Source organism: Mobula hypostoma, chromosome 25, assembly GCF_963921235.1.
Source record: "Mobula hypostoma chromosome 25, sMobHyp1.1, whole genome shotgun sequence".
NCBI lineage: Eukaryota > Metazoa > Chordata > Chondrichthyes > Myliobatiformes > Myliobatidae > Mobula > Mobula hypostoma.
This window is the reverse complement of record NC_086121.1, coordinates 3,960,120-3,986,166: the sequence shown is the minus strand read 5'-3', so window position 1 is coordinate 3,986,166 and position 26,047 is coordinate 3,960,120. Positions and strand designations below refer to the sequence as shown.

Genomic DNA, 26,047 nt, shown 5'->3' with positions numbered 1-26,047 from the left:
GACCAATCAAGAATCTATCAACCTCTGCCTTAAATATACACGAAGGTTTGACCTCTACAGCTGCCTGTGGCAAAGAATCCCACAGATTCACTATCTCTGGTCATAGAAATTCCTCCTCATCTCTGTTCTAGAGGGACTTCCTTCTGTTCTGAGGCTGTGTCCTCTGGTTCTGGATTCCCCACTCCAGGAAACATTCCAACCACACTCACTCAAGGTAGGCTTTTCAATATTCGGTAGAGTATCGGTAATTTATTGAGATAAAACGCAGGCAGAATAGGCCCTTCCAGCTCTTTGAACCACACTCCCAACAACCCCCGATTTAACCCCTGCCTAATCACGGGACAATTTACAATGGTATGTATTTGGATTGTGGGAAGAAACCAGAGCATTCAGAGGAAACCCACATGGTGACGGGAAGAACACACAAACTCCTTACAGACAGTGGTGGGATTTGAACCCAGGTCACCTGCTCCGTAAAGTGTTGTGCTGACCACTGTGCTACCCTGCCACCCTGTGAAGGCAGCTGGACAGGTACATGGACTGAAGTGGTGTGGAGGGATGTGGGCCAAGTGGGACTGACTTAGATGGACATCTTGGATGGCATGGACCAGTTGGGCCTTCTGGTCTGTCCTGTAGTGTATTGGTCTCATTTAAGGAAGGACAATCAAGTAGAGAAAGCAATTTAGAGGTTTATTAGACTGATACAAAGAACATTACAACACATGAGGTGGTGCTGACCTTTTAACTGTTAAAGCCCAAAGTAAATTTATTATCAAAGTATGTATATGTCACCATATACTACCCAACCTGAGATTCACAGTAGAGACTTTCACTGAAACACAAAGACATACAATAGAATCAATGTAAAACTACACACAAAGGCAGAAAACAACCAATGTGCAAATGAATACAAATTTTGCAAATACTGAGAACATGAGTTGTAGAGTCCTTTAAAGAGCGTCTGTAGGTTGTGGAATCAGTTCAGTGTTGAGTTGAGAGAAATTTCATACAGGTTCAGGAGACTGATGCAGGATAATAAGTTTTCCTGAACCTGGTGGCGAGGGACCTTAAGCCCTGTTTCTACACTCCTTGAATCTTACCTAGTTAATGTTCCATTTTCAGAACTATTGGTCAAGGTTCTAGAACATGAACTCACTAAAGGTCCTGGTTCACGGACCGTTCAGAACATCCTACCCGACTGGCTGAGCCTTTCTGCCCCCAGTTTTTATCTCAGCTTTACAGCATCTGCAGTGGTTTGATTTCCATTCGCTGTAAACTCAGCCAAGGCTGCCCTGCTGTGGCCACGGGCGGAACTGCAGGTGCAGCTCACCCCTGCAATACCTCGTACCAAAACTAATCCATGGGATGTATATCCTTTTATTTGAAATCAATAATTACAAAGCAGCAATTTCAAACCAGTACAAAAATCAAACATCAGGAAAATTATTTTTCTGTAAAACTGTAAAAATACTGAAGGCAAAACATTTAATACAATATCAATTGGTAACACAAGTTTCCAATTAAGCACTTCTACATGGAGTGCTGTCACAAGAAAGCAGCATCCATTATCAAGGACCCCCACCATCCCAGCTATGCTCTCTTCTCGCTGCTGCCACCAGGAAAGAGGTACAGGAGCCTACCGGGTTTCAGAAACAGTTACTACTCCTCAACTACCAGGCTCCTGAAACAGTATGGATATCTTCACTCACCTCAACCTCAAAGTTCAAAAATGTATTATCAAAGTACAGAAAATGTCATTATACATGACCCTGAGATTCATTTTCTTGCAGACATACTCAAAAAAAATCTATAGAATAATAATCATAACAGAATCAATGAAAGATCGCACCAAGTGGGCAATCTACAGGTATGCAAAAGACAAACTGTTCAAATACAGAAAGAAATAATAATAAATAAGCAATAAACATCAAGAACATGAGATGAAGAGTTCTTGAAAGTGAGCCCATTGGTTGTGGGAACATTTCAATGATGCGCAAGTGAAGCTGAGCGAAGTTATCCCTTTTGGTTCAAGAGCCTGACAGCTGAGGGGTAACTACTATTGCTGAACCTGGCGCTGGTCCTGACACTCCCGTACCTTCTTCCTGATGGCAGCAGCGAGCAGATAGAATGTCCCAGGTGGAGGGATCCCTGATGATGGATGCTGCTTTCTTGCAACAGCATTTCATATAGACGTGCTCAAACCTGATCCTCACTTTGGAGGTCTCTACAACTCATTTTCTCAGCATTATTTATTTACTTATTATTTGTTTTTATTTTGTATTTTTGCATAGTTTGTCCTCTTTCGCACACTTATTGCTTGTTAAGTCTGGGTGCAGTTTTTCATTAATTTTACTGTATTTCTACTGTGAATGCCTGCAAGAAGATGAATCTCTGGGTTGTATATGGTGACATATACTGTATGGACTGTGATAATGAATTTACTTTTGAGTTTTTGCATTTATTTGCACTAAGACAAATCAAACCTCGTGTTCTTTTCCTCTACTTCCTCAGGAGTTTGCGGAGTCATCTACAACCTTGACAAACCTTTATAGAAGTGCAGTGGAGAGAATATTGACTGGCTACATCACAGCCTGGTATGGAAACACCAATGCCCCTGAATGGAAAATCCTACAAAAAGTAGTGGATACGGCCCAGTCCATCATGGATAAAGCCCTCTCTGCCATAAGGAATAAATTCACACATTCATCACACTCTGGCTCAAGAAATTCCTGATCTCTGTTCTAAAGGGACATCCTTGTATTCTAAGTCTGTGCCCTCTGGTCCTAGACTCCCCCACTATTGAAAACATCCTTTCCACATCCACTCTATCTAAGCCTTTCAATATTTGATCAGTTTCAAAGAAATCCCCACTCATTCTTCAAAACGTCAGTGAGTGCACGCCCAGAGCCCTCAAACACTCCTCATACGTTAACATTTTGACTGCTGGGATCATTCTTCTGAACCCTCTCTGAAGCCAGCACGTTTTCCTAGATAAGGGGCCCAAAACTGCTCACAATAAGCAGTTTGAAGTGTTCACAGTGCAGTGCCTGAGGCAATAGCTGGAGGGGGTGGGCTGGGTTGGGATGTGAGTGTGGGGCACATCTTGCTATTCTTCCTTAAAAAATTCAATAAATGCTCCAAAGTACAAAATAGAGAGAACAGTAAGGAAATATTTATTTTATTTTATCTTTTTAATATATACATCGAACACTATCCAGTACTAGCTAGAAGTTACATGGACTTGTTATCCATACGTTCCTCTCCGCCCAATACAATGGACAGGCTTGGAAGCTGACGAGAGGTCAGCCTGAAAACCCAAGCTTCAGTTACCATCTCCAACGTCCACTTGGGCTCGGGCACAAAAGTGTTGACCAACAGAAGCTGGGGCCACTGCGTTCAGCTGCCCGTCCTCGGTGGAAGCAGAACTTGGTTAGAGCCTACAAGCAACTGTCGGGCACAGCAGATGAATCTAAACTCATAAGACTGATGACTTCAAACTAAAGGGCTTCGTTGAGGCCAGAATAAAATATCAGCTTCTACAAGAGGAGAGGAATGCAGACTTCCTTCCAGTCTGATGTACAGCAATGAAGAGGAAACCCCACCATACACAGCCCCAAGCCTGGCTGCAAAAGGAGGAGGGCTGGACGTGGGACCCAGATCTACAGAAACACCAACAGAAGCTCCAAAGACTTCATCCCTGAAAGAGGAAGGATCTTCGAAGATGGGCTACACCTGTGGACAAGTTGAAAGACTGGCCCAGTTCGTCACAGTCATCTACCCTGTCGTCGGTGGCCTATGTCCCAGTGGGGGTGACAGGCCAGTAAGGAGGAGAAAGCAGGTCAGTTTCTCTAGACGGCAACCAACAGGTGGAAAGACATCCGGGGAAGAAGCTGTCACTCTCTCTCACACACTGACAACGCCCTTTGTATTTCCAGCGAACATCAGAAGTCCTGGAAATTAAAATAGCATCCAATTTCCACCTGGTACCTGCTCATACGCATTTCTACTTCAGTCACTTTGGACCGGTATCCACCTCAGACCTGTTGTGGCCGCCAGTTGCACAAGTCTTCTAACCTAACACTGGTGTCCATGAATGGCAATGAGTCCCTCCCTAGAGCCAACCTTTAAATAACGCACACATCTCCAGCACACGGGGTCGGTGCTGGGCAGAGGTCAAATGTCGCTGACAGTGGCAGCCGAGGCCGTAGACGCAGACATGCGCTCCCTTCTGGAATATCTCTGCTTTCTGACTGAAATGCAAATCAGAGAGAGAGTGAGGTCCAAACATTGGACAGAGCAGCACCAAGCACCAACCATTAACGTCCTAGCATTTTGTTAAAATCTCAAAATAAACTTTATTCATAATAAAACAATTTATAATAATAAGACCATAAGAAATAGGAGCAGAATTAGGCCATTCAGCCCATCAAGTCTGCTCCACCATTCCATCATGGCTGATTTATTATTTCTCTCAACCCTAATCTCCCGTTTTCTCCCTGTAACCTTTGACACCCTTACTAATCAGGAACCTATCAACCTCCACTTTAAATATAACCAATGACCTGGCCTCCACAGCCATCTGTGGAAATGAATTCCTCAGATTCACCACCATCTGGCCATAGAAGTTCCTCCTCATCTGTTCATACTCATTCGTAAGGCCAGTGATGTTGTGGGGATGGAACTGGACTCTCTGACGGTGGTGTCTGAAAAGAGGATGCTGTCCAAGTTGCATGCCATCTTGGTCAATGTCTCCCATCCACTACATAATGTACTGGGTGGTCACAGGAGTACATTCAGCCAGAGACTCATTCCACCGAGATGCAACACAGAGCGTCATAGGAAGTCATTCCTGCCTGTGGCCATCAAACTTTACAACTCCTCCCTTGGAGGGTCAGACACCCTGATTCAATAGGCTGGTCCTGGACTTATCCCTGGCATAATTTACATATTACTATTTAACTATTTATGGTTTTATTACTATTTAACTATTTATGGTGCAACTGTAACGAAAACCAATTTCCCCTGGGATCAATAAAGTATGACTATGACTATGACTCAAGGGACGTCCCTCTATTTTAGGGCAGTGCCTCCTGATCCTAAACCCCCCCACTATAGGAAACATCCTCCTCACATCCGCTCTATCTTGGCCTTTCAATATTCGATAGGTTTCAACAAGGTTCCTCCTCACTCTTCCAAAATCCAGCAGGTATAGCCCCAGAGCCATCAAATGCTCCTCATACACATTAACCATTTCATTCCCAGACTCATTCTCATGAACCTCCTCTCATGAACCGCATGGGCCCCAGCTCTGCCTGCCTTTTCGTTGGTCCATGTTCCAAGCCTTCCCCAGTAATGCTTCCCAACTCTTCCTCCACTACATCAAAGACTGCATTGGTGCTGGTTCATGCACCCGTGCTGAGCTCGTCAATTTCCATCAACTTCCACTCTGGTCTTAAATTTACTTGTTCCATTTCTGACACCTCCCTCCCCTTTCTCAATCTCTCTGTCTTCATCTTTGGAGACAAGCTGTCTACCGACATCTTTTATAAACCTACCATTTCCCGCAGTTATCTTGACTATACCTTTTTCCACACTGTGTTCTGTAAAAGTGATATTCCCATTTCTTATCCTCCTCTCCACCGCATCTGTTTTCAGAATGAGGTCTTCCTTTCCAGGATATCAAAGATGTCCTCCTTCTTTAAAGAATGCGGTTTCCCTTTCCTCCACCATTGATGCTGCCCCATCTCCTCCATATCACGGACGTTGCTTTCACCCCATCTTCCCACTGCCTCAACAGTGATAAAGTTCCTCGTCCTCACCTACCACCCCATGAGGCTCTGCATCCAACACATCGTTCTCCGTAACTTCTGCCATCTCCAAAGGGATCCTACCACCAAACACGTTTACCTCCGCCCACTCTCCAGAGTTCGTTCCCTCAGCGACTCCCTTGTCCATTTGTCCCTCCCCACTAATCTCCCTCCAGGCACTTATCCTTGCAAACAAGTTAAGTGCCTCATGTACCCATTCACTTCCTCCCTCATCTCCATTTAGGGCTCCAAACAGTCCCTCTAGGTGAGGCAACACTTCATCTGCGAATCCACTGTGGTTGTCTATTGCATCCAGCCTCCTCTACTTTGATGAGAACCGTCGTAAATTGGGGAAACGCTTTACTGAGCACCTCTGCCCCATCTGCCAAAAGCAGAACCTCCTGGTGGCCCAACATTTTAATTCCTATTCCCATTCTAACATGTCGGTCCATGGCCTCCTCTTGTGCATCGATGAGGCCAACCTCAGGGTGGAGGAGCAACATCTTATATTCTGTCTGGGTGGCCTCCAACCTGATGCAATGAATATCGATTTCTCCCTCCAGTGAAAGAAAACAATTCTCTCCCCCCCTTCTTCTAATCTCCACTCTGGCCTCTTACCTCTTCTCACCTGCCTATCACCTCCCCCGGTGTCCCTCCTCCTTCCCTTTCTCCCACGGTCCACTCTCCTACCAGCCCTTTACCTTTCCCACCCACCTGGCTTCACCCATCACCTTCTAGCTGTCCTCCTTTCCCTCCCCCCATCTTTTTATTCCGACATCTTCTCTCTTCCTTTCCAGTCCCGATGAAGGGTCTCAGCTCGAAAGGTAGTTTGTTTATTCATTTCCATAGATGCTGCCTGACCTGCTGTGTGCATTGCTGGAGAAATCGGTGTCCGTGGCTTCTGGTTGCAGGCTACCTAAACAGAAAAGGAGGTGCTGCTCCTCCACCCTGAGAGTGGCCTCATCGTGGCAGGAGGCCATGGACCGACATGTCAGAACGGGAAGGAGACAGGAATTAAAATGGTTCGCCACCGGGAAATTCTGCTTTGTGTATGGAGTGGAGGTGCTCGACCAAAGCATCACCCTGTCACATTAAACCCCTCTGATCATCGTAATTACACCTGCGACCAGAATAACCATCTCCATCATAACGTCCAGTCCATTACCTGATCGAACGGAACTCCTCATCATTTCTGCCTGTGAAAACATAGGAAGGAGAAGCCAGTCACATCAACACCACTGGTTCGGGGTGTTGCAGAACTACAATACCGCTGAATTAAAAGAAAGGGGCAAGCTATTGCACAAATTACTGACAGAACTTTAAACATTTACACATAAATTGCCTGGATCTCTCAGGCACATCAAATAAAAGCTGTTGATTCTTATCCAGTTCTAAATTCCATTATATTCAGTTTAATTGGCCTAAAAGCTTCATCAAGCAGAATAGCAAATTATACTTCACATCTAGATACTTGTGCTTGGGCAGTGTAGCGGTTACTGTAACATTTTGTGGAGCCACTGATTGGGGTTCAATTCCTACCGATCTGTGAGGAGCTCGTACGTTCTCCCCGTGACCGCGTGGGTTTCCTCCGGGAACTTCGCTTTCCTCCCACGTCCCACAAGACGTGCAGTTTAGGGTTGGTAAGACCGGACATCATCAGACTGCATTGGGCGTTGACACAACTGACGCATTTCACTCTATGTTCCGATGTATAGGTGAGAATAGAGTTAGATAATAATCTATCTAAGATTCTAAAAATAGAATCCAATACATCCAGGTGCAACACATTTCCCTTTAGTGAAGAAACCCAAGGTCGTGCTTGAAGATTGCTTACCATCTCACTTGGCTGAAGTATGGAATCTGAAAATTAATAAGGATCTTAAGTAAGAAAGTCAGATTTTCAAACTTTGAGAATTGTCAACCACATGTCTGTACACACTCAATTCAAGGAACAAGACTTTGAAACACAACAGTTGTGACACAATTGTTATCAAGTTGCACCTTTGGACCCAAGCGCAGGATTACACAGAGACTCAAAAGGTTACACAAAACTAGGGATTTTATTAACAAAACAAAACAGCTGAACCTACAAGGTTCTACTTGGGAAAACTTCACTAGGCAAGGATCAGGACAATCGAGCCAATGAGGGATTAGTACTGTCCCTTTAAATACACTCCGGGGCATGAAAGAATCTATACCCAATTTATAAAATCCCAGACTAATAACAAGCTTACCATTAACTATTCTAATAAAAGACAAATGGTCCAAGGATACTTAGTTGGACACCTAGAAAGTCTCGAAGAATTAATTGGAAGTAATCAAATACAATTGCTACTTAAGTGTAATCTAGAGAAGAATAAACAATAACATAAAAAAATCCCAAGGACAACAATACAAATAATTACAATTAATAAAACACAGAGAATACTGAAGTGCAAAATCTCAGAGACCTCAGAACACTCTGCCGACGACCCGAGGTCGTGATGTAGTACCCTGGTCATGGGTGAAAATGCAACTGTGTGATCAGTCCCACACAGCCGAACACTGGCAAAGAACTGGGGAAGACCAGAGCACTAAAGCAAGGATGTAATGGTGAGGCTTTATAAGGCATTGGTCAGATTGCAGATTTGGGCCCCTTATGTGAAAAAGGATACGATGACATTGGAGCAGGTCCAGAGGAGGTTTACGAGAATGATTCTGGGAATGAAAGGGTTAATGTATGAGGAGTGTTTGATGGCTCTGGGCCTGCACTCGCTGGAGTTTAGAAGAATGAGAGGGTGATCTCATTGAAACCTATCAAATATTGAAAGAGCTGGATAGAGTGGATGTGGAGAAGATGTTTCCAATAGTGGGGGAGTCCAGGATTTTGGGACGTCCCTTTAGGTCTGTATTATCCTTTGGCTTTCACAGTCACATACTTACAGATACTAACTGCAACGTTTCAACAGTAAACCCAACTCTCTTCCTCAGGCTCAAGCTAGTCAAATGACAAGCTCCCAAAAGACTCCTCTTTAGGTACCCTCTCAAGAGAGCAGGGGCTCAATGCTTGATCCTGATTGCCTATTCCTGACTGGTTAGTTTGAACTGGCCTTGCTCTGACTGGTCCATTTTTTAGGGTCAACCCTCTTTAGGAATGCGTGGTCCCAGACTGGAGCTACCTTGACACTCTTAGAATCTACACTTAGATCCCCCACATGCTCTGTCTCTAGTGACTCCCTAATCTTTCTCTTGTAGGCATTCCCTTCCTTGCCAAGGATGTTGGCATCATCAAACCTTGGTCTACATGAGCATGAAAGGCAGTCTGATAACACTGGCTAGAAGCAGTTCTTGAGTCTGGTTGTATGGGTTTTCAAACTTTTGAATCTTCTGCCCAACAGGAGGGGTTGTTGGGAGGTGGTGGGGTAGAAGAGAGAACGACCAGCGGGGGAGGGGGTCTTTGAGGGGCTGCTTTCCCACGACTGTGGGAAGGCAATGAGGGTGGAGGTGAAATGATAGAACTGTTTAAAATTGTGAACAGGTTGGTAGGTTAATTGGTCTTTATAAATGATCCCATGATTAGGCTAAGGTTAACTCGAGGGTCGCTGGGTACTGCAGCTCAAAGGGCCAGAAGGGCCTGTTCCGAGCTGCATCTCTAAGTAAATGTCAATTTGATAAAAAGAAGATAAACGTCAAGGTCGCGGCTCAGACTTGGATGACCTAGATTAATAAACTTAAATCTGAATCCTATCAGAGAGCTAGTTTGGCGTAAAAAGTTCCGTCCTGTGCATCATTATAATTGCTGTACTTACTTGTTTCTTTAAGTACTTCCCCCTCAATCAATTCCCCACTCTGGCCCTTTACCTCTTCCCTCACCTACCTATTACCTCCCCCAGGTGCCCCTCCTCCTTTTTCCCATGGTCCACCATTCTCTCCTATCACATTCCTCCTTCTTCAGCCCTTTACCTTTTCCACCAATCACCTCCCAGCTTCTTACTTCATGCCCCTCCCCCTCACTCGGATGCCACCTGATTCGCGGGTATGAGCGATAAGAGAAGGTTGGACAAATCTGGATCGTTTTCCCTGGAGCACTGAAGGCTGATGGGAAATATGACGCAAGAATATAAAATTTATCTTATTTTATTTAGAGGTACACATGGTCACAAGTCCCTCTGGTCCAATGTGAAGTCCAGGCTACATCAGATGAGTCCTATCCTTGTTCGACTGGTACCTGTTCCTATTTTTAATCTTTGCACATACACATGGGTCCATTCAGCACTGAAAATGGTGTTCATTCATAGAAACCACACAGACCACCATTAGCCCAGTGGGAGCAAAATAAGATTAAAATGCAAGGCTTCCGCTGAACAATTCCCTAGTACAAAAAGATAGGCTCTTGACCTCACAATCTACAGTACTGTGCAAAAGTCTTAGGCACATATATACAGTAGCTATGGTGCCTAAGACTTTTGTATAGTATTGTAATTTTATGTATTACACTGTACTGCTGCAAAAAAAAAACAAAATTCATGACATCTGTGAATGATGATAAACCTGATTCTGAAATGGGTCTCTATTGTGGACTGATGGTAGGAAGAGGGCAGGGAGAGGGGAATCATGGTTGGGAAAAGGGGAAGGCAGAGGGGAGGGAGTGGGAAGCACCAGAGAGACATTCTGCAAAGATCAATAAACCAGTTGTTTGGAATCAAATGACCTTGCCTGGTGTCTCAGGGCTGGGTGTGTCTGTATCTGCACCAGCCCTCACCCCTAGCACTCCTTCTCAGCCACCTGTCATGCCCCCTCCCACGGCACTCCACCCTCAGCACCCTCTGCTCCCACTCTAGATTCAGAAACTTGCTCTCCACTCTACGTTGACAAATACAGTACTATGCAAGAGTCTTTAGGCTATATATATGTGCCCAAGACGTTTACATAGGACTGTACCTGGTCATGGCCTTGCACCTTATTATCTGCCTGCACTCTATTACTGTAACTCTTTATTCTGCATTCTTGCTTTGTTTTACCTTCTACTACCTCAGTGCTCAGTGTAACAAAATGATCGTGTCGATGGTGTGCAAAACAGATCTTCCATTGAACTTCAGGACTTGTGACAATAATAACCAATTACTCGAGAAGCCCAAGGTCGAAGACCAAATTAAACTGGATTCTCCAATGAGGCCACCCAATTAGTTATCAGCAAGTGAGGTAGTGTGGGAAATAATGTAATGATTTTGGATAAATGTGACCGGTTACCAGCTGGTTACACAGTGAGATGGAAATAACATTGGACAGTCACCTCACTACTGTTTTAGTGAAGGAATAGGGCTCGAACAAGGAAAGCAAAAACCAAGATGGTGACACACACACGGTCGCAGCAGCATCTCCAGTTGATCTAACCTGCACCCACAACACCTCCTCATTAGTCAAGAAGGCCCAACAGTGTCTACGTTTTCTGAGGAGACTGAGGCATGCAAGGCTCCCCATCCCGTTCTAACAACTTCCTACAGGAGCACCTTTGAGAGTGTCCTGCCTGGCGTCACTGTGTGGCACAGAAGATGCAAGGCATCGGACTACAAGACCCTTCGGAGCACAGTAAAAATGGCAAGAGGGTCACCAGGGTCTCCCGTCGCCCCCTCCCCTCCACTTGTGACATTTGCCGGCAGCGTTTGCAGACGAAGGACCCAAAGCTTTGTTAAGGATCCCTACCACCCATCACAATCTCTTTGACCCACTACCATCGGGAAGGAGGTACAGGAGCATCAGGACTTGGACTGTCAGACTGGGTAACAGCTTCTTCCCTCAGGCTGTGAGAATAATGTTTGTATTCATGTACAGTCAGATGACAATAAACTTGAACTTAAACTTTAGAGTGAGACAGAGATTACCTAGGACACAGACTACCTACAATTTCATTTACCTCAGCAGCACATTGAATAAATATACACAAACACGTGCCAGTGAGTCACCTTTGCCTTGTTGGTAAAACAAAAACGGGAGCTTCTTCGACCGTTTGAGGTAGAAAAAAGCAGCCACGGACAAAATTAAGAGAGAACTGATAACGAGTGTTCCCAGACACACCGAGGCAGCAATTTCTGGTCCCCCTTTAGTGGAAACAAGAGAAATGAAACCACTTATTTTCAGAGTAAACAAAATGGTGTTTCTAAAGCAACAGCTGTAAGCTCTCTAGCATCTGTACACTTTCTCCTTACCAATTTTAAGGATGGTTGGGCCCATAGTGGTGTCGTTTGATACTTTTCCTTTGTAGCTGAAATGCACTGTAACAGAAGCATTAACGAGAGTGAAGTTCATGCAGAGATGATGAAATTGAAACAAAGCTGAAATGAGGCAGATTCATGTTGCAGGTGTAGAGTTTCCAGCCTACTAAATGTTTAAATTAATTAAGCATCCAAGGGAAAGCTAAAACAAAGGGGGGGGGGAGGAAAAGAGAGTGCTGATAGGAAAGGTCATGGGTTAAGGTGAAAGGATCAAGGGGAACATGAGGGGGCTGCTGACGGAAGACGTGGATGCAGGTTTGATTACAACATTTAATAGAAATTTGGCTAGGTTTATGAATGAGAGGCGTACGGAGGGATATGATCTAGGTAAAGGTCGATTGGACTAGGAAGCATGGACTAGATGGGCCAATGAGCCTGTTTCTGTGCTGTGATATAGAACATACACCGTTATAGCACAATACAGGCTTTTCAGCCCAAAATGTTGTGCTGACCTTTTAACCTACTCCAAGATCAATCTAACCCTTCCCTCCTGCATAACCCTCCATTTTTCTATCATCCACATGCCTGTCTAAGAGTCTCTTAAATGTTTCTAATAAAAACAATTAGACCATAAACTATAGGAGCAGAATTAGGCCATTCGGCCAATCAAGTCGCTCCTCCATTTCATCATGGCTGATCCATTTTCCCTCTCAGACCCAATCTCCTGCCTTCTCCCCAATATCCCTTTGTGCCCCGACCAGTCAAGAATCTATCACCCTCTGCCTTAAATATACATAAAGACTTAGCCTCTACAGCTGCCTGTAGCAACGAATTCCGTAGATTCATCACTCTTCAGCTAAAGAAATCCCTCCTCGTCTCCGTTCTAAAAGGATGCCCCTCCATTCTGAGACTGTCCCCTCTGATCTTAGACTCTCCCGCCATAAGAAACATCCTCTCCACATTCACTCTATCAAGGCCTTTCACCATTTGATAGGTTTCAATGAGGTCACCCCTCATTCTCCTGAATTCCAATAAATACTGGCCCAGAGCCATCAAACACTCTTCATATGACAAGCTATTCAATCCTGGAATCATTTTCGTGAACCTCCTTTGAACCCTGTCCAGTTTTAGCACATCCTTTCGAAGATAAGGGGCTGAAAACTGTTCACAATACTCCAAATGAGGCCTCACCAGTGCTTTGTAAAGTCTCATCATTACATTCTTGATTTTATATTCTAGTCCTCTTGAAATGAACGCTAACATTGCATTTACCTTCCTCATCACAGACCCAACCTGCAAATTAACCTTTAAGTAATCCTGCACAAGGAGTACCAAGTCCCCTTGTGACTCAAGATTTCTGAATGTCCTCTCCATTAGAAAATAGTTAATACTTTCATTTCTTCTACCAAAAAGCATGACCATTCCTGACACTGTATTCTATCTGCCACTTCTTTTCCCCTTCTCCTAACCTGTCTCATTCCTTCCTTAGCCTCTCTACTTCCTCAAAACCACATGCCCCTCCACCCAACTTCGCATCAGCTGCAAACTTTGCAAAAAAGCTGTCAATTCCATCATCCAAATCGTTGACATATAACGTAAAAAGAATCAGTCCCAACACAGACCCCTGTGGAACACCACTAGTCACCGACAGCCATCCAGAAAAGGCTCCCTTTATTCCCACTCTTTGCCTCCTGCCAATCAGCCACTGCTTTACCCATGCTAGAAACTTTCCTGTAATACCATGGGCTCATAGCTTGTTAAGCAGCCTCATATGTGGCACTTCATCAAATGCCTTTGGAAAATCCAAGTACACAACATCAACCAAATCTCCTTTGTCTAACCTGCTTGCTTCTTCAAAGAACTCCAGCAGATTTGTCAGTCAAGGTAGTCCCTTGAGGAAACCATGCTAACTGTGGTCTATTTTATCATGCACCTCCAAGTACCCCAAAACCACATCCTTAATATATCTGCTTCTAACACCACGCCCTGGCAGGGCACTTTGGTGTAAGTGGTGGGTGTGTGGGACCGACTGCCAGGAGTGATGGGAGAGGCAGATACAAATTAAGAAAATATTAGATGGACACATGGATGACAGGAAAATGGACGATAGGAAAACGGAGGGCTTTGTGAGGGGGAAGGGCTGGATTGATTTTAAGAGTAGGTTAAAAGGTCAGCAACCCTTTTGTACTGAGCTGTAATGCTCATTGTTCCTTTAGTTCTAATGAAGTGTAAAGTGTTGCTCTATTGAGGTGGTAAAGTAATTGGTCTCAGAATGAGGAAATGAAAGACCACAGTTCCTATCAACAGTCATCAGTGAGCAAACCAACGGGAAGTGACCTGAAGCCCAAGTTAGTAACACAAAGTTTGTTTACTTACAGTTAATGCACGCTGTCTGATTGGCTGATGAAAGTACTGACGTCCCGTTCACACACCTAATGCAGGTGGAGCTGCCATTCTTGAACCAATGTCTGTAACAGTCTGACGACAGGTAGTGACTGCTTTTAGACAAGTTGTTCTCACACTGTGTTAATATTTCACTTACCTACCCCACCGTTCGCTCTGCATGCCTCCCCTCCCCTCCCCTCCCCTCTCAGTCTCCACTTCCATCATCCATTTCCCCACACACTCTGGCATCTTGAAAACCAGCAATTCACAGCAATTTAGTCTCTGTCTCTCTCTCTCACATACTGTGTGTGTGTGTTTCTCACTCTGTGTGCTTGTGTGTGTGTATCTCTCTCTCTCACTGGGTGTGTGTGTTTCTCTGTGTATGCCTCTCTCTGCATCCCTTTCTGTGTGTGTGTGTGTGTGTGTGTGTGTGTGTGAGACTGTCCGTCTCTTAGTGTGCATGTGCACACGCATCTCTCTCTCTGTCTCTCAGTCTGTGTGCGTGTCTCTCTCTCTCTCTGTGACTGTGCGTGTGTGTGTCACTCTGTCTGTCTGTGTGCCATCCGTCATTAAGGACCCCATCACCCAGGACCTGCTCTCTTCTTACTGCTATCATCAGGGAGGAGTACAGGAGCCTGAAGACACACACTCAACATTTCAGGAAAAGCCTCCTCCCCTCTGCCAGCGGATTTTAAAATAGACACTCCTCATCCTTGCTAACAAGAAGAGGAATCAACGCTTCAATTCTTTCTGCTTTGGAGCTTCTTGAGGCCATGTATCTGAAGCATTGGCTCTGTGCGTCTCTGCACAGGTGCTGCGTGGCTGACCCTGGTACGTTCATTGCTGGGCGATATCGACGGGTTTTGCCATCACTGAAATCGTACCTGAATGACAAAGGCTGCTTTGAGGACAGAGGCCAACCTCATCCGGGAGATCCGCACAGCATCCACTGGGTACAACTGCAGGGATCTGAGGGAAAAGAAAGGTTTAGGGATCAAGAAAGGAAAAAGGCAGACTCCTTTTTGTCAAAGAGGTCAATGGTTATGGGTTGAAAGCTGGAGGATGGGGTTGATAAATCAGCCGTGGTGGAACTGATTTGATGGGCCAAATGGCCTAATTCTGCTCCAATGTCTCATGGTGTTTCTCCAAAAACCTTACAATACCTCAAACTATTGGACAGACAAAGGAAGATTCTCTTTTACATAAATTAAGTATTTAAGTACACGCAGCAAGATGCCCCAAGCAACGAGACGACACCGATAGGTCTCAGTGATGCCTGTTGAATGTTGATGAACATCCCTGCGGCACTCCTACTTAATTTTAATATTTATTTATTTTAGTTAGACATACAATGTGGTTACAGGCCCTCTCGGCCCGATGAGCCCACACTTCCAGTTACAGCCTTGTGACGAATTTATCTATTAATCCGTACGTCTTTGGAGTGTGGGAGGAAACCAGAGCACCCGGAGGAAACCACGCGATCCTGGGGAGAGCATACAAGCTCCTTACAGAGAGCAGCAGAATGAATCCTGGTCACTGGAGCTATTACACTAACCATACATTACCGTGTGCCACCCCCCACCCCCCAGGAAACAGACTGCTATTTCAGGAGACAAACTAATCCCAATACAGGCAGGTTTATGAACAATAAATGACACCAAATAATCACAGGCGAGTCTTTTTAATCAATGCACCACAGAAAGCATCCTATCTGGATGCATCACAGGTTGGGACGGCAACTGCTCTGCCCGTGACCGCGAGAAACTGCAGGGAGCTGTGGTTGCAGCTCAGCGCGACGTAGAAACCAGACCTTCCATGGACTCTGTCAACATTCCTCCCCACCCGAACATTCCCTCTTCCTCCCATCGGGTAGAAGATACAAAAGCCTGAAAGCACCTATCACCAGGCTGAAGGACAGCTTCTACCCGACTGTTATCAGACTCTTGAACAATCCCCTAGCACAGTAAGGTAGATACCTAACTTGACCTTTACACAAAATGTGCAGTGCAGGGCACAACACAACATTTTAATCTGCATTCTGTTATTGTTTTATCTTGTTCAACCCTGATGTACTGATTTAATAAATGATCCGTATGGATGGCATGCTAAACAGTTCCCCACTGTTCCTCCATTTTTCTTTCTTCTTCAGTCCTTCATCTCTTCCACCTATCCCCTCCCAGCTTCCTACTTTATCCAACTCCTCCCTCATCCATACACCGCCCCTCTCACCTGGACTCACGTCTCCCCTCCCAGCTTCCTACTACATCCAACTCCTTCCTCATCCACTCACCTTCCCTCTCACCTGGACTTACCTATTCCTTCCCAACTTCCTATGTCATCCCCCCTCCCTCATCCACCCACTTCCCCTCTCACCTGGATTACCGATCCATTCCCAGCTTACTACTTCACCACCCCCCCCAGCTCATCCATCCACCTTCCTCCTCACCTGGACTCACCTCTCCCCTCCCAGCTTCCTACTTCATCCAACCGCTCCCTCATCTACTTACATTTCCTAAACTGAAACTAGAAGTGACGGGGCTTTAGCAGACCTGGCTACTGAGAAACAGTAATTACCAATTAGCTCAGTAGGCCATCATGAAGAGGTTGTAAAGATGTAGTCTATTCAAAGCACTTGGGTAGCTTCCAGCCTGATGGCATATACAGTGATTTCTCTAACTCCAGTCATCTCTTCTCCCTCCCCCTTGTCTCTTTTTTCCATTCCCTATTCTGGCTTCCCCCTTACCCCTTCTCTTCTGCTCACCTGTCCATCACGTCCCCCTGGTGCCCCTCCTCCTTCCCTTTCTCCCACGGTCCACTCTACTCTTTTCTCAGATTCCTTCTTCCTCAGCCTTTTACCTCTTCCACCTAACACTTCTTCCCCCTCCAACCCATCTGCCCCCTCACCTGGTGGACGAACCCGTGATGCAATTTGAGATTGGTCGGTATGACGTTGTGGGCATCACTGAGTCGTGGCTGAAAGAAGGCCATAGTTGGGAGCTTAAAGTCAAAGGATATACTTTGTATCGAAAGGACGGGCAGGAAGACGTAGGCAGTGGTATGGCTCTGTTGGTAAGCGATGGAATTACATCTTTAGAAAGAGGTCAGAGAATGTTGAATCTTTGTGGGTGGAGTTAAAAACTGCAAGGTAAAAAAGCCATTCTGGGAATCATATACAGGCCTCCAAATGGTAGCAAAGATGTGGGTTGAGATTGCAAAGGGAGCTCGAAAGGGCATGTAATAAAGGTAATGACACCATTGTAATGGGGGACTTCAGTATGCTAGGAGATTGGGAAAATCAGGTTAGTGTTGGATTGCAATAGAGGGAATTTGTTGAATGCCGACAAGATGGCTTTTTAGAGCAGTTTGTGCTTGAACCTACTCAGGAAGAGACCATCTTAGATTGGGTATTGTGTAATAACCCAGATCTTATTAGGAAGCTTAATGTAAAGGAACCCTTAGGAGGCAGCGATCATAATATGATTGAATTCATACTGCAATCTGAGAGGGAGAAGCACAAGTCATATGTATCAGTATCCTAATCGAATAAAGGGAACTACAGAGGCATGAGAGAGGAGCTTGCCCAGGAGGGTTGGAAGAGGATATTGGCAGGGATGATGGCAGAGCAGAGATGGCTGAGGTTTCTGGGAATAGTCAAAAGGCACAGGATATATACATCCCACAGTAGTAGTAGTTCTCAAAAGGCAGGGGTAGGCAACTGTGGCTGACAAGGGAAGTTAAGGACAGCATAAAAGCCAAGGAAAGAACATATAAGGTAGCAAAAATGAGTGGGAAGTTGGATGATTGAGAAGCTTTTTAAATCCAACAAAAGGCAACTAAAAAAGCTATAAGAAGGGAAAAGACGAAATACAAGGGTAGAGTAGTCAATACTATAAAGCAGGATCCCAGAAGTTTTTTCAGTTATATAAACACTAAAAGGGAGGTCAGAGTTGATATTGGACCACTAGAAAATGATGCTTGTGAGGTAGTAATAGGGGACAAAAAAAAATGGCAGATGAACTTAATGGGTACTTTGCATCTGTCTTCACTGTGGAAGACACTAGCAGTGTGTCATATGTCTGTGAGTGTCAGGTAGCAGGAGAGAGAGCCATTGCTATTACAAAGGAAAAATTGCTAGGCAAACTCAAAGGTCTTAAAGTGGATAAGTCAACTGGGCCAGATGGACTACATCCCAGAGTCCTGAGAGAGGTTGCTGAAGAGATAACAGATGCATTAGTCATGATCTTTCAAGAATCACTAGATTCTGGCATGGTCCCAGAGGATGAGAAAACTGCAAATGTCACTCCACTCTAAGAAGGGAGGAAGACAAAAGAAAGGAAATTATAGGCCAGTTATCTAACCTCAGTGGTTAGGAAAGTGTTGGAGTGTATTATTAAGGATGAAATTTCGAGGTACTTGGAGACAAATGATAAAATAAGTCAAAGTCAGCATGGTTTCTGTGAAGGGAAATATTGCCTGACAAATCTGTTAAGAGTTCTTCCAGGAAGTAATAAGCAGGTTGGACAAAAGAGAGGCAGTGGATGTCCTTTACTTGGATTTTCAGAAGGCATTTGATAAGGTGCCACACATGAGGCTGCTTAACAAGATAAAACCCTGTGGCATTACAGGAAAATTACTGGCATGGACAGAGGAATGGCTGACAGGCAGGAAGCAGTGAGTGTGAATGAAGGAGACCTTTTCTGGTTAGCTGCCAGTGACTAGTGGTGTTCCTCAGGGCTCAGTATTGGGATGCTGTTTTTCACATTGTTTGTCAATGATTTAGATAACAGAATTGATAGCTTTGTGACAAAGTTTGGAGATGATATGAAGATAGGTGGAGGGGTAGATAGTGCAGAGGAATCAATGCAATTGCATCAGGACTTAGACAAATTGGAAGAATGGGCAAAAAAGTGGCAGATGGAATACAGTGTTAGGAAATATATCATAATGGATTTTGGTAAAATGAACAACAGTGCGGGGTATTTTCTAAATGGGGAGAAGGTTCAAACATCAGAGGTGCAAAGGGACTTAGGAGTCCTCGTGCAAGAGCCTCAGAAGGTTAATTTACAGGTTGAGTCTGCAGTAAAGAAGGCAAATGCAATGTTGGCATTTATTTCAAGGGGAATAAAATATAAAAGCAAGGAGATAATGCTGAGCCTTTATGAGACACTAGTCAGGCCACACTTGGAGTATTGTTAACAGTTTTGGGCCCCTTATCTCAGAAAGGACGTGCTGTCATTGGACAGCGTCCAGAGGAGGTTCACGAGGATCATTCTGGGAGTTAAGGGGTTAACATATGAGGAGCGTTTGGCAGCCTTGGGCCTGTACTCACTGGAATTTAAAAGAATGCAGGGGGATCTCACTGAAATCTACCAAATGTTGAAAGGACTCTATAGGGTGGATATGGAGAGGATTTTTCCTATGGTGAGGTTACTGGAGGGCACAACCTCAAAATTGAGGGGCAGCCTTTTAGAAAAGAGGTAAGGAGGAATTTTTTAGCCAGAGATTGATAAATCTGTGGAATGCTGTACCACAGACTGCAGTGAAGGCCAAGTCCATGGGTATATTTAAGGTGAAAATTGATCATTTCCTAATCGATCAGGGCATCAAAGGATATGGCGAGAAGGAAGGTGTATGGGGTTGAGTTGGATCCAGGATCAGCCAATGATGAAATGGCAGAGCAGACTAGATGGGCTGAATGGCCTAATTCTGCTCCAATGTCTTATGGTCTTAGCTATCACCTGCTAGCTTCTAGACCTGTTCTTCCTCCAATTTTCTTATTCTGGCTTGTCCCCTTCCTCTCCAGTCCTGACGAAGGGACTCAGCCCGAAACATTGACTGTTTATTCCTCGCCGTAGATACTACCTGACCTGTTGAGCTCCTCCAGCATTTTGTGTGTGTTGCTCTATGTTTCTCCGCTGTATAATGTGCCAATAATACAGTTTAAGTCTGTTCAGCTGCCTTAATCAGTCAATTAAAAAAATCAATTACTGAACCTCTGCCCAGTCATCAAGTGACCCTGCTGATGGAAAAGCCAAATGGTAAAATTTGCATACTGTTAAATGTACGAGAAATCCATTAACCTTGAGAGAGGAATAATGCAGTCAACCACTGAGATTACTCCGTAAATGGCATAAGTGTCTCACAAATTTTGATCTGTTGCACAAGTATCATCATTTGACAAGACATAGGTGCCATCGACAAGGCCGGCATTGGTCAATGTTTCTCAGTTCCTGCCATTTATTCCCATCTCCTTCCCCTTCTTCCATGAGCCACTGTCTTCTATCAGACATCCTCCTATTCTGAGGCTGTGCCCTCTTGTCCTAGACTCTCCCACTGTTAGAAACGTCATCTCCCACATTCACTCTATCGAGGGCTTTCAACGTTCAGTCAGTTTCAATGAGGCCCCCTCCCATTCTTCTAAACCCCAGCACTACAGGCCCAGAGCCATCGAACACTCCTGATATATTACGGATCCATATTACCGTCTCAAGATGCAGTGTCTCAACCAAAAACATCAGCTGTTCATTTCCCTCTATCGATGCTGCCTGACCTGTTGAGTTCCTACAGAATTTTGGCATGTCACTTGGAATATACCACTGTTCCATTATGAAGGACAGGGGAAGGATATGTCTACACAATTAAATATAGGAATAGAAACTTACTGCTTTTTATAGTGCAAAATTCAGCTGGGCTAAAAGGCCTATTTCTGTCCTATACAGGACAGAACACCATACTCCAATTTTGAATTGGGAAAATGTGCTAATTGAGCTCCAGTTACAGAGTCATGTAGTCACAGAAACAGCCCCTTCAGCCCATCTGGTCCATGACAAACCACTTAAACTGCTGCACCGGGACCATCGCCCTCCATACCCCTACCATCCATGTACCTATCCAAACTTCTCTTCAATGTTGAAATCGAGCTTGCAAGCACCAGCTGTGGGGGCAGCTCATTCCACATTCTCACGGACCTCTGAGTGAAGTAGTTTCCCCTCATGTTTCCTTTAACCATTTCATCTTTCACCCTTAACCCATGACCTCTAGTTGTAGTCCCACCCAACCTCAGTGGAAAAAGTCTGTTTGCATTTACCCTATCTATATCCCTCATAATTTTGTATACCTCTATCAAATCTCATCTCAATCTTCTATGTTTTAAAGAATACTATCCTAACCTATTCAATTTTTCCTTATACGTCACTTACTACCTTTCTTTACTCCCGGCAACATCACTGTAAACTTTCTCTGTACTCTTTCAAACTTACTTACATCTTTCTTATAGGTAGGTAACCAAAACTGCACACAATACTCCAAATTATGCCTCACCAATGTCTTATACAACTTCATCCTAACGTTCCATCTTCTGTACTCAGTACTTTGATTTATGAAGGCTAATATGCAAAAAGCTTTCTTTACAACCCTATCTACCTGAGACATCATTTTCAAAGTATTACGGATCTGTATTCCCAGATCCCTTTGTTCTACCACATTCCTCAGTGCCCTACCATTCACTGTGTAAGACCTACCCTGGTTGGTCGTACCAAAGTGCAACAGCTCACACTTGTCTGCATTAAATTCCATCTGCCATTTTTCCAGCTGGTCCAGATCCCACTGCAAGCCATGATCGTCTTCCTCACTGTCCATTACACCCCCAATCTTGGTGTCATCCACAAATTTGCTGATCCAGTTAACCACAGTATCATCCAGATCATCGATATAGATGACAAACAACAATGGACTCAGCACTGATCCCCGTGGCACCCCACTAGTCACAGGACTCTAGTCAGAGAGGCAACCCTCTACTACCACTCTCTGGCTTCTCCCACAAAGCCAATGTTTAATCCAATTTACTACCTCATCCTGAATGCCGAGCGGCTGAACCTTCTTGACCAGCCTCCCATGTGGGACCTTGTCAAATGTCTTGCTAAAGTCCACGTAGACAACATCAATTGCCTTGCCTTCATCAACTTTCCTGGTAACTTCCACGATAAAACTTTATAAGATTGGTTAGACATGACCTACCACACACAAAGCCATGCTGACTATCCCTAATCAGTCCATGTCTATCCAAATACTCATATATCTTCTCACTTAGAATACCTTCCAATAACTTTCTCACTAATGATAGCCTATAATTTCCTGGTTTACTTTACAGCCTTTCTTAAACAGTAGACAACATTGACTATTCTCCAATCCTCTGGTATCTCACCCTTTATTAAGGATAATATAAATATCTTGGCCAGGGTCACGACAATTTCTACACTTGCCACCCACAAGGTCTGACCAACAACCTTATCAGACCCTGTGGACTTATCCATCCTAATTTGCCTCAAGACAGCAAGCCCCTCCTCCTCTGTAATCTGTACAGGGACCATGACCTCATTGCCACTTTGCCTCATTTCTATAAACTGTGTCTCCTACACAAACTTCTGTCTCCTGTCTTGCCTCATTCCTTCTCATTGGGACTTCTATGTACTGATTAAGGAAGCTTTCCCGAACACATTTGAGAAACTCTATCCCATCCAGCCCGTTTACAGTATGGGAGTCCCAGTCAATATGTGGAAAGTTAAAATCACACAAGTGGTTCAGTTCCCTGACGCAATTTTCTGTCAGTTCCCTAACATGAATATTGAATATTGAAAGGCCTGATATGGAGAGGATGTTCCCTAAAGTGGGAATCTCGGACCAGAGGGCTCAACCTTAGAACAGAGGGACATCCATTTAGGACAAAGCTGAAAAGGATTTTATTTAGCCAGAGGGTGGTAAATCTGAGGAATTCATTGCCACAGGCAGCTGTGGAGGCCAAGTCATTGGGTGTATTTTAAGTGGAGGTTGTTAAGTTCTTGATCATGTTTTCGGCCAAGACCTTTCATCAAGGCAGAAACATCAACTGCTTATTCCCCTCATAGACGCTGCCTGACCTGCTGAGTTCCCCTGGCAGATTGTGTGTTGCTCAAGATTTCCAGCATCTGCAGAAACATGCATTTCCCAGCAAGCCAATCCGCATACAGTAGAGGAAAAGCAGAATTAATATTTCAAGGCTCAGGATTTATTTATTTCTCGTGTGTAAGTTACATCCATCGGGGTGTCAAAGGTGGCAGGGAGAAGGCACGAGAATGGGGTTGAGAGGGAAAATAAATCTGCCGCGATGGAATGATGGAACAGAGACAATGGACCAAATAGCCTAACTCTGCTTCCATGTTTTATGATCTAAAAGGACATCACAGTGGATTGGAACCAGCGTGTACCAACTTCTGCAGAAGTTGAAAGACACTGAAACTAGAAGTGATGGGGCTTTAGCAGGCCCAGCCACTGAGAAACAATAACTACCAATTAGCTCAGCAGACCATCATGAAGAGGTTGTAAAGATGTAGTCTATTCAAATCACTTGGGTAGCTTCCAACCTGATGGCATATACAGCAATTTCTCTAACTTCCAGTAATTTCTACTCCCTCCTTTTTTCCATTCCCCATTCTGGCTTCCCTCTTACCCCTTCTCTTCTCCTGCCTATCACCTCCCCCTGGTGTCCCTCCTCTCCTATCAGATTCCTCCTTCTTCAGCTTTTTACCTCTTCCACCTATCACTTCCCAGCTTCTCACTTCATTCACTCCACCCACCCACCTGGTCTTAGCTATCTATCACCTGCCAGCTTCTAGTCCTCCCCTTCCTCCCACCTTCTTATTCTGGCTTGTCCCTTCCTTTCTGGTCCTGACGAAGGGACTCAGCCCCAAACTTTGACTGTTTATTCCTCTCCATAGATGCTGCCTGGCCTGTTGAGTTCCTCCAGCATTTTGTGTGTGTGTGTGTTGATCTGGATTTCTGGCATTTGCAGAATCTCTTGTATTCATGGACTATGCAAAGCACTTAACTGGGTACAATATAAAAGTATTATGCCAGACACGTGACTTGAACCAGGTATAAAGTGAACGAGCAACAGACATCAGTTGCTGGTGAACGCAGCAGGCCAGGCAGCATCTCTAGGAAGAGGTACAGTCGACGTTTCGGGCTGAGACCCTTCGTCAGGACTAACTGAAAGAAGAGCTAGTAAGAGATTTGAAAGTTGGAGGGGGATGGGGAGATCCGAAATGATAGGAGAAGACAAGATGGGGAGGGATGGAGCCAAGAGCTGGACTGTTGATTGGCGAAAGGGATATGAGAGGATCACTGAACGGGAGGCCTAGGTAGAAAGAAAGGGGGAGGGGGGAATCCCAGAAGATGGGCAAGGGGTATAGTGAGAGGGACAGAAGGAGAAAAAGAGAGAAAAAGATTATATATAAATAAATAACGGATGGGGTACGAGGGGGAGGTGGGGCATTAGCAGAAGTTTGAGAAGTCAATGTTCATGCCATCAGGTTGGAGGCTACCCAGATGGAATATAAGGCGTTGTTCCTCCAACCTGAGTGTAGCTTCATCTTTACAGTGGAGGAGGCCTTGGATAGACATATCAGAATGGGAATGGGATGTGGAATTAAAATGTGTGGCCACGAACGGTTCCTCCTTCGGCAAAACTTCTACTCCTTCGCTGATCTTACTCTGGCAGAGTGTCGGCCGAAACAGAGGCTGTTTATTCCCCTCTGTACATACGGCCCGAATTGCTGAGTTCCCCCATCATTTTGTGAAATAGTTTTGAGTGTGTTGCTCAACAATTTAGGAACAGCTTCTTCCCCTCCGCCATTAGATTACTGAATGGCCCGTGACCACTGGCTCGCTATTACTTTTTTAATATATATTTATGTAGTCTGCACTGTACTTCGACCACAAAACAAAACTCCCTGTTGTATAAGGCAGTGATAACACACCTAGCTTTGAGTTAAGACGTATCTTCATCCGCTCAAATCTGTGAGCGGAGAGTACTTGGTTCCAAGAGGAATTTTTTACCGAACCCAAGTCTACACCGACTTGCGGAAGTTCTGCGGCCGCACAAACAAAAAACTGAATCCCACCCAAAGCCAAAACTCCATTATCACCTTAACACAGACTGAGGAACGCGGTGGGACTGGTTCGCAATTTCCAACAGAGAGAGTTTTCCCCCCAACTAGTTAGTGAGCCGGGGAGGAGGCGGTCATGGTGGGGGGAGTTGTGCTTACAGACATTTTCAAACACTTCCTGCATTTGAGGGAGCGTCTCGGAGGAGGAAGCACGGGAAGAGAGCGCAACGTACCGAAGACGGCGGCGTCCCGGCCAGGGCTCCCAGGGCGGATCCAGCCACCATCAAGGCGAAAGACACGCTCACGGGAAGGAGGTCCCGTGGAAATTCACGGCCACCCGCCTGAAACACAGAACGGAACTTCACAGACAACAGTGAGGGAAAAAAAACACACTCCGGGCGCAGTTCGGCCAGTGTCCCCATCACCTCCCACAAAAAGAAGTCTTACTTTACTAACTTCAGACATTCGGAGCCTCCTGCAGCGCCGGCAACTCTTAAACCCCTTTCGCACTCGGTTGCTGGGAGACAGCGCTCGTATCATAATGCAGGCACGGCCTTCTCCACACCCCCTTCAAATCAGTTTATGCAACAGCTTCCGCCCCAAATCCTGGTCGCCAGTTTAGGGTAATGTTTCCAAGGGGGGGGGGAGAGGGAACTGTATTTCCAACTGGAAGGGAGTGCGTAAGAATGTATTTCTGAGGGGAGTGAAGTAAAAACGTATTTCTGAGGGGAGGAGGGAGAAT

The 26,047-nt window shown here is 45.0% G+C and overlaps 1 protein-coding gene across 3 annotated transcripts; it reads right to left on the bottom strand.

Moving 5' to 3' along the window:
- Positions 1–3,101: 3,101 nt before the first annotated feature.
- On the bottom strand, positions 3,102–26,047 carry c25h1orf159 (chromosome 25 C1orf159 homolog). 3 transcript variants are annotated; one of them, XM_063033506.1, is made up of 9 exons: positions 25,753–26,047; positions 25,539–25,646; positions 15,268–15,352; positions 14,375–14,476; positions 11,993–12,058; positions 11,701–11,884; positions 7,642–7,667; positions 6,973–7,003; positions 3,102–4,250 (listed from the first exon to the last, which is right to left on the bottom strand). In XM_063033506.1, the coding sequence occupies exons 1-7, from the start codon at positions 25,843–25,845 to the stop codon at positions 7,646–7,648; spliced, it is 660 nt and encodes a 219-aa protein (XP_062889576.1). In that variant the 5' UTR covers positions 25,846–26,047; the 3' UTR covers positions 3,102–4,250; positions 6,973–7,003; positions 7,642–7,645. The 3 variants fall into 3 exon arrangements, with proteins under 3 accessions (XP_062889576.1, XP_062889574.1, XP_062889575.1); XM_063033504.1 differs by having other exon boundaries at positions 3,109–4,250; positions 11,750–11,884; positions 25,753–26,034; XM_063033505.1 differs by having other exon boundaries at positions 3,110–4,250; positions 11,750–11,884; positions 25,762–26,029.